We start from the raw sequence: 12,634 nt of genomic DNA, 5'->3' as shown, positions 1-12,634 counted from the left end.
ATAATTAGCATTTATCACTCTTTTTCCCATTTTCTGATTTTTAAAGAAATGAGTCCTAGTCCTGTGTTATGACGACTTCTCTTATCCTCTCTCCTTTTGAAGGAACATGCTGTTCTCTCAGAGCCACACTCTTTGCTTTTTCTGTAAATGGACCATAATCTTTTTCTTTGGCCAGTAAGATTGTTTTCTTTTTTTCTTAAATCTATTGAAGAGTAGTTTAAATCCATAAAAGGATTGTGCATTGATTAGTGGGATTGCTATATATATATGAAAAAAGAAAGTGGGATGTTTTGGATCATTAATATTTACTGCTTTTTTTAAAAAAAGTAGAATTTTACCTATTTTCTTTGTCACTAGGTAGTCCACCCTTTCTACGCTTATTGGCAGAGTTTCTGCACCCAAAAGAATTTTGCTTGGAAGGAAGAATATGATACACGGCAAGCTTCAAACCGCTGGGAAAAACGAGCCATGGAAAAAGAAAACAAAAAGATTCGAGACAAAGCAAGGAAAGAGAAGAATGAGCTTGTTCGGCAGCTGGTAGCTTTCATCCGGAAAAGAGATAAAAGAGTGCAGGCACATCGGAAGCTTGTAGAGGAACAGAATGCAGAGAAGGCGAGGAAGGCTGAGGAGATGAGACGGCAACAGAAACTAAAGCAGGCAAAGTATGTGACTAGCTCCTTTCTCAGTTTTAGGAGGGATCAAGGGCAGCATCAGTAGGGACCAGATTTTGGGTTCCCATGTCATGTTCAGTCATTATTGTGATTTAATCCTGGCATTAGGTAGAATGTTTTCACCCATTATGAAAACATTTTCATTTTAATTTGGGTATTTTTCTTTAGAGGCCCTTTATACTTGAAGTCCTTTATATATTCTTATAAAATCTAATAGTAACTAATGTTAATTGAATTCTTACTGTGTGCAAGGCCCTGTTCTGATTGCTTTCCCACCACAATTCTGTGTAGAATTTTTTTTCTTTTTTTTTTTAATTTTATTTTTTAGTCGTAGTTGGACACAACACCTTTATTTCACTTATTTATTTTTTTATGTGGTGCTGAGGATCGAACCCAGGGTGTCGCATGTGCGAGGCGAGCACTCTACTGCTGAGCCACAACCCCAGCCCTCTGTGTAGAATTTTTATCCTCTTCATTCTTGTGAAGAAATGAGACAGAAAGCCCAAGGTCACATACTTAGTCAATCACAGAGCTGGGAATCAGATCCAAGTTTACTTTAGGGCCTTGCTTTTAACCACCATGCAACATTGCATTTCTGTTGATATTCTGAGATATTAAGTTCATTTTAGTTTCTTTAAAGTTTTGTTGTTAAGAGTAAACTGTAAACATTTGGGTCCAGAACATTGTAGTAAGTCATTCACTTACTAAAAATTCTACTTATTTCACCTGTCATCTTTTGAAGATTAGTATTTTATTTGACTTAAAGTGATCTGAAGACTTTTTACATGCTGTAAAGATTTATGTTTTAAAACCCATTATAAAGCAATTAAAACAAGCTAGGTGACAGGTTTCAGTGACTTTGCCAGAGATTTAACTTAAGCACAGGGTTTAGGTTTGTAAGCATTACAGCTCGGGAGGAAGAAGGTCTCTAGGGGATAGATTTTTAAGCCTAAGAAACGAGTAAAACCCTTGTAGAGATATGCTTGTCAGAGTAAGGCTTTGTTCTGTGAATCTAGACTGGCAGAACAGTACAGAGAACAGAGCTGGATGACCGTGGCCGATTTGGAGAAGGAACTCCGGGAGATGGAAGCACGATATGAAAAGGAGTTTGGAGATGGATCAGATGATAATGAAATGGAGCAGCATGAGCTTAAAGATGGACAAGATGGTAATTTTTATTGACTAACAAATTTTGGGAAATAAATTTTATTGTGTGCAAGGATGTACACTCAGAACACTACAAGTTCCAGTAAAGGGACCCAGGAATTGGACAGTAGGGAAGGGAAAACCCAGAGGATCCTTGAGTTCCAGCTGATTATTGCCAGTACTGTGCCAGAGTTTTCATTCTTTTGTTTGCTTTCTAAGTAAAGCTGGAAATCTGGATTTTATGGAACATCTCCCAATTTTTAATTTAATTTTTTTAATTAAAAATAATTGTATGGGTCTCACATAGGTACTCTATTGAAGCAGTCTAGTTCAGGTAGTTTGTTTATAAGTTACTTTGTCTGTAATCTAAATGACTTGCATTTCGGGCTGCTTAAATGTAATGACAGGTGAGCATATTCAGAAGTGTGACTGACTGGTCTTTCAAAGAAAATGCAGTTAAACAGTAGGTCAAGTTGTAATAGCAGTTATTTCCAGAAAAGCGTATTTTGTGCAAAAGTCTGTGTGGTATGTATTAATTATTTCTCTTTCTTCTAACTTTGTAGAAAGGCTTCTCTTAGTGTCCCAGAATATTTTCTGTGCCTCTATCATTAAAGCATAAGCAAGTAACTACGCCAAAAGTGAGGTTTTGGCATTTTTGAGAATAGCTGTATATCTGATTTTCCACACTGCCTCTGGCATTTCCATAAATAAAACCAAATTATATAAATAGTTTACTAATTTCACATAGCTGTGAATGTGATTTTTTTCTTACTAGTAGCCTGAACGATAAAATGACAAATTTTTATTCATTCAAAATGATTAGGAAATGAAGTGTTTTATTAGTGAATCAGAAATAGTATGTGAAAAAGTGCTTTGAAAATTATAAAGCACTTTATAAATGTGAAATGTCCTAATTCACAGCTTTATACTTTATAAGGTCATTTTTTAAAAAATTTTTATATTTTGTTTTTAGTTATACATGACAATGTATTTTGACGTATTATACATACATGGAGTGTATCTTCCCATTTTTGCAGTTATACACGATGTGGCGTTAACACGGGTTGTGTAGGAAAGTTATATCTGATTCATTCTACTGCCTTTCCTACTTCCATCCCTCTTCTTTTCCATTCATTTCCCTTTGTCTAATCCAGTGAATTTCTTCTCCCCCAGACACATGCTGATTGTGTGTTAGCATCCACATATTAGAGAGGAATATTCAGCCTTTGTTTTTTTGGTTTTTTTTGAGATTGGCTTATTTCACTTAGCATGATAGTCTCCAGTTCCATCCATTTAACAGCAAATACTATAATTTTCCTTTTATATACAAGATCTCACTTAATCCTCATGAAGTACCCTTTAAATGTAGATTTTGCCAATGAAATTGTATCCATTTTACTGAAGAGGAAAGTAGGAGTCTGGAGATTGGCATAAACCTGAGAACATAACCCACTTTGAGATGTAGATTTTTTTTTTTTTACTTCAAATCCAGCATTCTAAATTAACGGATTAATTGAAGATTATTTCGCATATATGATATTTTGAAAGTACACACATAATTGGAAAATAACACCACGTGCAATAGGTTCCACTTTGATTTTACCTTCCATTATTTCAGTTACTTTTGGTCAGCTGTGGTCTGAAAATATTAAATGGAAAATTATATAAATAACTTGCTTTAAATTGTGCATTAATCTTAGTAGTGTGATAACATTTTGCACAATTCTGTCTCACCCCATTTGGAAAGGGAATCATCCCTTTTTCCAGAGTATATGCTACTCATAGTCACTTAGTAGCCCTCTAGGTTATCAGATTAACTGTCATGGTATCACAGTGCTTTTGGTCAGGTAACCTTTTGTTTTATTTAATAATCATCCCAAAATGCAAGACTAACAATGCTGGCAATTATGATATGCCAAATAAAAGCCTTAATAAAGTGCTTTCTTTAAATGAAAAGTTGCCTGTAATCCCATTGAAACTCAGGAGGCTGAGGCAGGAGGATCTCAAGTTTAAGGACAGCCTCAGCAACTTAGTGAGGTCTTAAGCAACTTGGTGAGACTCTAGCTTTAAATAAAAAAAAAACAGTTGGGGATGTGGTTAGTGGTTAAGTGCTCCTGGCTTCAATCTCTGGTACCTAAATAAATAAATGTAAATAAATAAAATAAAAGGTGGAAATTTTTGATTTAAGGAAAGGAAAAAAGTCGTGCGGAGATTACTAAGAACTCAATCAAGTAAGAATGAATCTTGTAACTATGAAATTGTAAAGAAGAAAAACAATCCATACTAGTTTTACTATTCAATTTCAAACTGCAAAGTTACAGCCACCGTTTGTAGTAAGTGCTTGGTTAAGGTGGAAAAGGCATTCATTTATATAATTTGGTAGTATCTGTGTTTTCAGGTATCCACCAAAGGTTTTGGAATAAATCCTGTGGTTAAGGGGAACTACTGTCCTGGACATTAACCCTAATAGGATGTATTTTGGTTATTTGTGACTTCAGTGAGTAGTTCTTCAGACTTATATTAACATTACTTATAAAGAACCAGAATGTAGAATATGAAAGAGATACCTTGGGATCTTTATTATTGGTAATAATAAATCCCAAATGGCATTAATTTATTTTTTATTTCCTAAAAAGTAGAATATGGGATTGTTGTTGGAAGAATTCCATTTGAGCTCCTTAGTCACTTGGATTTCATGGGATTACAATGATAGTAATTATTCTGTTTTTAATAAAACCTCAAGCTTATAAAAAGGGCTGTAAAGAAAATGTTTAAACTTTTCCATATAATATACTGTTTTAAGACCTGTTCAGTAATAATGGACTGTGGTAAGCTAAGTTTAAGCTTATCAGAGTAGATCACAGTTGTAAAAACCTGTGTTGAAAAACCTGCTTTGTGGTTGAATATTAAAATGGCGTTTGATGTTCTACACTGAGTTCCCACTTAGGATTCACAGATTTTCTGAATCTTCTGAGCATATTTATGAAAAGAATGTGTAAAATATGGTGATTTATTTGAAAGCTTTTGTTGCTTTTGAAAGACCAATTCAAGTCCTGACAGCCTATGGTTGGTTTGCTTTTGTTTTTGTTTTTATTTTTGTTTTAGATTCATTTATCATTTGTTACTTTAGGTTTGTATTCTAACCAAATAGGATTCTTACCATAGGCTTTCCTCTCTTAGGTAAAGATAGTGATGAGGCGGAGGATACTGAGCTTTATGATGACCTTTACTGCCCAGCATGTGACAAATCTTTCAAGACAGAAAAGGCGTAAGTTTAATATCATTGAACTCACCTTTTCTTTTGAGGTAAAATGTAACACTTTGAATGTCCTTAAAAGACTTTGCTTACAGCAGTAGATCACTAACCCCTACTGGGAAGAAAGAAGTTTTTGTACCAGTAGTTAAGCCTGTTGTACCAATTGTCATTCATCTCATTATTCCTATGTAATATCTGCTTTTTAAACACACATGATGTTTCCAGAAAGAAGTTCTGCTTGTTGAGACAAGACATAGTCATACAGTTGAGGAGGCTAGATTGCAATCATCTATCCCCATTATTGGCATCAAATGTCCAACCATTGCTGTTCCATGGATGTTGTTAATACCAGCCTAGGAACTTTAAACTGCCAAACTGTGGATACTTCATAACATTCTTAAGGGTTCTCTTATTTAGGGTTTGCTACTTCACAATTAGACTCCAGTTGTGCATCTCCAGGTGGATACTTCATAACATTCTTAAGGGTTCATATCTGGGGACACACAAAGTCACCTCTTCATTGGTGATCATTTTGATTACCTAATCAAGGTGTTATTCAGTTTTTCTATTGCAGAATTAGTACTTTTTTCCCTTGCAAAAATTTTCCTTAGAAACATGTTTAATCTGTAGGGAGAAATCCCCACAAATGTAGCGTCCATTGACAATTTTCATCTTGCATGAGTTGAGTATCGCTAATCTGAAAATTCAAAATCTGAAATTCTCCCAAATCCTAAACAAAAATTTTGAGTGCAGATATAAGTAGGAAAATTCTGCACCTCTTTTCTTGCAACGGACCTAGTCAAAATGCAGGCACATTGAACATATTGTATAAAATTACCTTCAGGCTATTTGTACAAGATGTTTGTGAAACATAGCTGAATTTTGTGTTTAAACTTGGATCCCATCCCCAAGATATCTTACGATACGATATGTTTATTTTGGATAAGGAATACTCGACCTTTACAAGTCTTCCTTGTGTTGGTTGCCAAATGATGCTTTTCTGCTCCTTCTGCATTTATTAATCAGCATTTGGTGTTCTCTTGTAAAAACAAGCACCCTCTCTTCCCCCCATTTATCTACCTTATTTATGTATTTATTATTAATTTTCTTTTATTATTGAATTTGTAAATTTTTGTCAGTGTGATCACATATTTATAGATGTGCTCAGAATTCCTTCAGGCCAGCTTCTTATGTCTTTTTGACATGACCTTATCATTTTGAGCACTTATTTATAATACAGTGATTATATCTTAATTTATCCAAGGGGCTTTGTTCTGAAGGAGAATTTTACTTGGAAGGAAAAGTAGTAATCAAAATTTGGGAAGTCAAAAGTCTGAACAGATGACATGAAGTATTGAGTGACACAGGTATCCTACTTTCCTCTTCTTCTTTTTCAGTGCTGGGGTTGGAACCCAGGGTTCTTTGCATACAAGGCAAGCACTATTATTGAATTATATCCTAGGCCTAACTCTCCTACATTCTAGTATATCTAACTCTAATATTGTGAGGTCTATTTTGTGAAATGTTTTTTAGTTCCCTGTAGATACATTGAAATAGCATTCTGTACAGTTTCAAACATGTGTTTGAACTTAGATTCAGGGTAGTAGGAGTGAGAAGGTAGACTCCGCTTGAGAAGGTGAAAATCAGCTGTTGAAAAAGCAAAAGAAAGTAAACTACTTTTGTCCTTCAAGCCTTCATATCACTGTTACTCTAGGGGTATTCCTTTTGAAGTTAGAATGTTTATCTTTCCATTTTCAGTGATCCCTGAAAGACTGTAGCATGGCCTGAAATACAGAAGCCACTTTTAGCAAATACTTAGTGATTAAAAGGAAATTGTGGAGAAAGCTTTAATTTCAAGAATTGAAAAATATATATATGACAAATATTTTCTCCCTCTGTGGGGCTTGCCTTTTTGTTCTGATAGTTTCTTTTGTTCAATGTTTTTTGTTTTATTTTATTCATAAAAATAATATTTTCTTGAAATAAAGGTACAAAATCATGCATTAAGAGAAAATAACAAATAGAGAATTTTGCAAGAAAAGAAGGAAAAAAATATATAAAAATTAAAAAGGAAGAAAATGAGGGGAGTGCTGAGATCCCAGAGGCCTTACTATCTGGGCAGTCCTGACCAACTTCTGTTGCTCTGTAAAAAAAATTCCAAACATATGGCAATTTCAACTTGGTTGCAATCATCCAGCAACTTCCCTGAGAATATATGAACATTAGTACAGCTACTCATATCAGATTCTTCTTTCAGCATGAAGAATCATGAAAAGTCAAAGAAGCATCGGGAAATGGTTGCCTTGTTAAAACAACAATTGGAGGAAGAAGAAGAAAATTTTTCAGGATCTCATATAGATGAAAATCTATTGAATGCCAATTCCGAGGAAGAAATAGAAGACACAACAAAGCAAAAGTACTTTTTAATATTAAATTTCACTAGATATATTTGTCACATTTAGAGATTATTTAAATGCTATTTTGTCTTAAAAATTTTCTGTTATGCTAATATTTTTTCAGTCCCTTATAGTTGATGGAACTTCATCGGGTTGAAGTGGGTAAAGACAGGATGTCAGATCTAATTTTTACAGAATATGTTATGACAGTATTAAAAGCAGTTTCATACTTAGGCAACCATTTAACCACTGCTGCTGTTCTCAAAAGTTACAATATGAATATTTTGCTTTTATTTTTAGTGCTTTACAATATTAAATATTTTAAAATATTTCTTTACCACTAATATTTCATTTCAATATTTTCTTCCTTTCACTTGGTGAGTTTTCACAAAGTCAACTGTTTAACATTTTTATGTATATTTGCTCTTAGGCTTTCTAAAAAACAGAAGAAAAAGAAACAAAAACCGGCACAGGTATGTTGAAAAGGTTTTATTAACATTAAATATCATTTATAAAGTTACAGAACTTTCATTCATTCCATTTAGCTTGTATTAAAGAGAGTAGGTTTATTCCATAATTTTATATTGGTTATCAAATTGATTAAAAGGAAGTGAAAGTATTTTCTTTATCCCTTGCGTCCCCCCTTCTATATATGTAATTAAATTGCTGTTTCAGGTTTAAATTTTTCATATGTATAACTCTCCTGGTAAGAATTATCTGAGTGCCATATTAAAAAAGTATGGATACATCTGATGATTGGACTTTCAAGTCACCTAAAATCTAAAGCTAAGAATATCATTATATTTCTAATTTTATTCTGCTAACAACATCAGTGAAATATTGCAGAAGGAACATTTGATTAAAAACTCATAATGATATATTGAGAAAATATTTCTATAACTCAGAAGTTTAAATATTTCACAGTTGGTATTCAGAATCAGTTTATAGTATTATTCTTTAGTATTATGGTGTCATTACACATGCCAAACACAATCTTATGGATGACTCTGGAACCTGTAAAAACTGCAAGCTTGTCCATTTTAGTAATGATATTTGGTAGTTCTAAAGCAAATTGGATTGATTTTGTGTCATTTTAATATAACTTAGTTATATTAATAAGCAGTAAATGTTTTTTAAAAACATTTAGGTAATCTATTAATAATTTCTCATAAGTTTAGATTTGGCTTATTTATCCAAATGGTTATAATAATCTATTAGGTAGTTTTTATCACTTTCCTATTCCAAAAATGATATATGGTACAAATAAATCACTGTTTAAATTGTAATTTGGAACTTTTTTTGCTTCAGTTATAAATCAGCATAGCAAATCATATATTCTTTTAATAAATTTACTTGTACCATCATTCACTCAAAGACCCTATAATCACTAGTTTAGAACATTTTCTCTTTTCTTTATATGAGTGAATACCACTAGAATAAGGACAGAGTTTATAGCAAAGAAGAATTTATACTTAACACAAGCCTGTTATAATTCACGGAGAATGGGTTCTATTGTGTTAGTATTTTCTTAATTGACAAAATGCTTCAAGTGACTACTCCATTTTTTTCCTTCCATAGCTAATATTTCTTTATAGCACCTCTTGTTTACAATTTCTGATTATGTTAGGTTCAGATAAGTGTTCTGTATGTAGCACTTTTCCTGGTATTTTCTAAGCTCTCTTGAAGTGGAAGGCAGTGTAGAGACATGTACTGATGGACCAAAGAGAAGCAGGCAGCAAGTATAATTCTGGCACTCCAGATTGGGAAGGTTTTTTGTATGATTAAATAACAGTAAGAACAAAACCAGTTGGATAAACCAAAAAGAATTATAAAACAAAGCCCTCAAACCTAAAGGACTAAAACTGAATGTAAATAGAAACAAATGATTCTGACAAAAAAGGATTAGTTCAACTTTTCAGTGTGGTTGCTAAGTTTTGAATTTTGAACACAAGCACTTTCTAAACTCATGAGATAATAGTCAAAAGATAAAGTTAACTGCAAAGAAACTAAGTCTTGAATTTAGTTGGGTTTTGGTAGTATTAATAAGGTATTTCTGAAACTCTTTTATATTATAGGACAGAGATAGTGGATAAATATATTATACTGTTAGAAACTAGATTCTCTGTGGTAGAAAAGAAATATAAATTCAAATTAAGGAAAAGAGAGGAAGATTGGAATTGGAGATGTTGGTAGGAGTTCATGATTTAAAACAGCAATGAACTAGAAGTAGTGACATCCCTCGGCAATGAGCAAAGTTAGCACCCACATCTTGGTTTCTAAGTTCCTTTTCTCTGACAAAGAAAGGCAGGCTTGGTTTTTGGAGAAATGGATGATTCCGTGACTGAGATAAAGAAGGTGAGCCTAGAACACTTAACACTAGAAACTAAGGAAGTGCTAAAAAGCTCATAGGGATATGTCATCAGTCCTTAAGACCCTGCTTACAGAACTTGCCAATGTGAGAAAATTTGAGTCATAAAAAGAAATAATGGTGATAGATTTTTACATATTGATTTTATTAAAAAAATTCATGTATCTATATTGAGTTTACAAAAAGGTTGGGAAAATGGAAATGGGAAAACTTTATTATAGAAAAATATGAGCTAGTACAAATTTAAGTGGCATAAGTAATAGAGATAGAAAATCACTGTTCTGTAATCACCAGTATAATAAATGGTTCAGGCAAGAATTATGAAATGAGATGCCAAATGCATTGGATGAATGGCTGTTGTAGACGATTTTCATTGTTTTAGTCAGCTTTTTTTCACTATGACCAAAAAAACCCAGGTAGAAAAATTTAAAGGATGAAAAGTTTAGTTTGGCTCACCTAGAGGAGTCATCCATAGTTTGCCAGCTCTGAGCCTAAGATGAAGTAGAACATTAATGGCAGAAGAGCATGGTGGAGGAAAGCAGCTCAGGACACGGTAACCAGGAAGCAGAGAGAAAGAGCTGCTTCGGGGTCAAAGTACAAATCCCTGAAGGCTTATCCCGAAGTATTTTCTTGAGCTACACCCTACCTGCCTGCATTTACCACCCAGTTAATCCATATCAGTGGATTAATGCACTGATTAGGTTCCACCTCTTGTTAGATCATGTCACATATGAAAATTCTTGCATTGTCTTATACTTGAGCTTTGGTGTAACTAAAATTTGAACACATTACTTCTGAACTCCTTCCTCAAAAGTAAATTATAAGAGTCTGTCCATGCTCCCTTTTTTTGTCCATGACTGTCTCACAATGCAAAATGCATTTAGTCCATTTACAGGCGTTCCCATAGTCTTAACAGTTTCAGCCTTGCCCAAAAGTCCCAGTCCAAAATCTCATTTGAGACTCAAGGCAAATTCTTGGATGCTTGCTGAGAGCCATAGCCGAGTCGGAATGGCCCCTGGCATTTTGCCAATAGTATTGGTTGAGAGGCAAGCCATTAAGATGATGCTGGATTGATTTGGTTGTATATTAGACCTTTACTGTCCGCCTTGGCCTGCTACTTTGGAGTTCCCGCACTTCCCCAACCAATGGGAACTCTCCGGGAATCCCCACGAGAACTCCAAAGTTTTTCAGATTTTTCTGTCTGTTTTCTGCTCTTAATCACAGTAAACTTATCTAAAAAGCTTCTAGCAATATCCATGCCACCACCTGAATGCTGTTCTGCCTTGAAATTTTCTCTGCCAGAATAATTAGCACATCATCTTTAAATTCAACCTTATAAAAAATCTCAGTACATGGGCAAGGTGTATATAACTTTTTTGCCAGAACATAACTTGAATGGCCTCTGGTTCAATTTCTAGTAGAGTCTCTTCTTCTGAGACCCCATGAGCCCAGTCTTTACTGTCCACAGTTCTGTGAGCATTCTGGTCTTCTCAGCTCCAACTAGAATTGCCCATAAGCCTACTTATAACATTCTAAAACTTTTCCAATTTTTTATATCTAAACTTTTCAAAATTTCCCCCACCTCACCCCAAAACCAGCTCCAAAGGCTTCTGAACCATGTGGTTGGGTCAGTTATAGTAATGACACCGCTTGTCAGTTACCAAATTCTGTTTTAGTCATCTTTTGAGTAACTGACCAGTATACCCAACAAGAAAAACTGCAAGGAAGAAGAGTTTATTTTGGCTCACATTTTCAGAGATTTAGTTCATGGTTCGCCAACTCCATAACTCTGGGCCTGAGGTGAGGCAGAACATCATAGCAGAAGGGCATGGTGGAGGATAGCAGATCAAGAAATGATATCAGGAAGCAGAGAGTTGTATACACCAGAGACAAAATATAAAATCCAAAGTTGTGCCAGCAATAGCCTTCTTCCTCCAACCACTCCATACATGCCTACAGTTACCACCCAGTTAATCAGCATCAGTGGATTAATCCACTGATTAGGTTCCACCTCTCATAACCGAATCATTTCACCTATAAAAATTTTTTTGTTGTTACATACATAAGCTCATGGTGTAATCTCTAAAGTTAGAATTAGGGATAATATTTACACTTTTAAATGTTTTGTTTTTTAACTATAAAAAAATAGTTGCTCATTGCTAATCAGTTAGAAAACATGGAAAAATGTAAATGCTATACCTCATTAAATTGTGATTGGACATAATATGTAAAATTCTCTCTTCCTTTTTTGCTAATTTTTTTATATAATTAAATGAGTATTTTAGAAAGATATTCTAAAGGTCTCTGAAGTGGAGCTACTCCTTGCCTGATGTACCTACTTCTCCTTTTTAATTCCTGAAATCTACCTACTAGAGTATATGGGGACATTTATCAATTTATTATAACTATTTGATAATATAAGAAATCAGTATTAGATATATTTGTTTTGTAATGGCATGTATATTTTCTCACCTAGAATTATGATGACAATTGTAATGAAAATGGACCTGGAGAAGGAATAAAGGTTGATCCAGAAAATATCAACTTAAATCAAGACAGTGCCAAAAAATTAGAAGATAGTCCCCAAGAAAATGTCAATGTCACAGAGACCATTGAACCTTGTGATGATCCAAAAAGTGAAGCTAAAAGGTAAGTGAGAGTTGCATATTATTTTCTAATTACTGAATTTGATGATAAAGATAACTTTTATATATCAAAATTTTCTTTCCATGAATAAGATAGGTGTAAACTGTACATAGATATAGAGTCACACAGAGAGAGAAAGAGACAGAGGAAT

At 33.9% G+C, this 12,634-nt stretch overlaps 1 protein-coding gene across 4 annotated transcripts in view; it reads left to right on the top strand.

The window, feature by feature from the left end:
- Dnajc21 (DnaJ heat shock protein family (Hsp40) member C21) overlaps positions 1-12,634 on the top strand; it is a 31,416-nt gene that overhangs the window by 9,084 nt on the left and 9,698 nt on the right. For all 4 annotated transcript variants that reach the window (XR_009224708.1, XR_009224706.1, XR_009224707.1 and 1 more), the window contains exons 5-10: positions 358-662; positions 1,688-1,839; positions 4,998-5,085; positions 7,331-7,489; positions 7,900-7,942; positions 12,314-12,486. Coding sequence is in view for 1 of the 4 variants with exons in the window: in XM_046422303.2 (XP_046278259.1) it covers positions 358-662; positions 1,688-1,839; positions 4,998-5,085; positions 7,331-7,489; positions 7,900-7,942; positions 12,314-12,486 (920 nt within the window). In the remaining 3 variants the exon portion in view is untranslated. The remainder of the gene's footprint in view (positions 1-357; positions 663-1,687; positions 1,840-4,997; positions 5,086-7,330; positions 7,490-7,899; positions 7,943-12,313; positions 12,487-12,634) is intronic.

This window comes from Marmota monax, unplaced genomic scaffold (genome assembly GCF_021218885.2).
Source record: "Marmota monax isolate L192 unplaced genomic scaffold, Marmota_monax_Labrador192_F-V1.1 WCK01_AAM20220418_F8-fsc00077, whole genome shotgun sequence".
Lineage (NCBI taxonomy): Eukaryota > Metazoa > Chordata > Mammalia > Rodentia > Sciuridae > Marmota > Marmota monax.
Note: the sequence above shows the minus strand (reverse complement) of the source record. Positions and strands in the feature narration are given on the sequence as shown.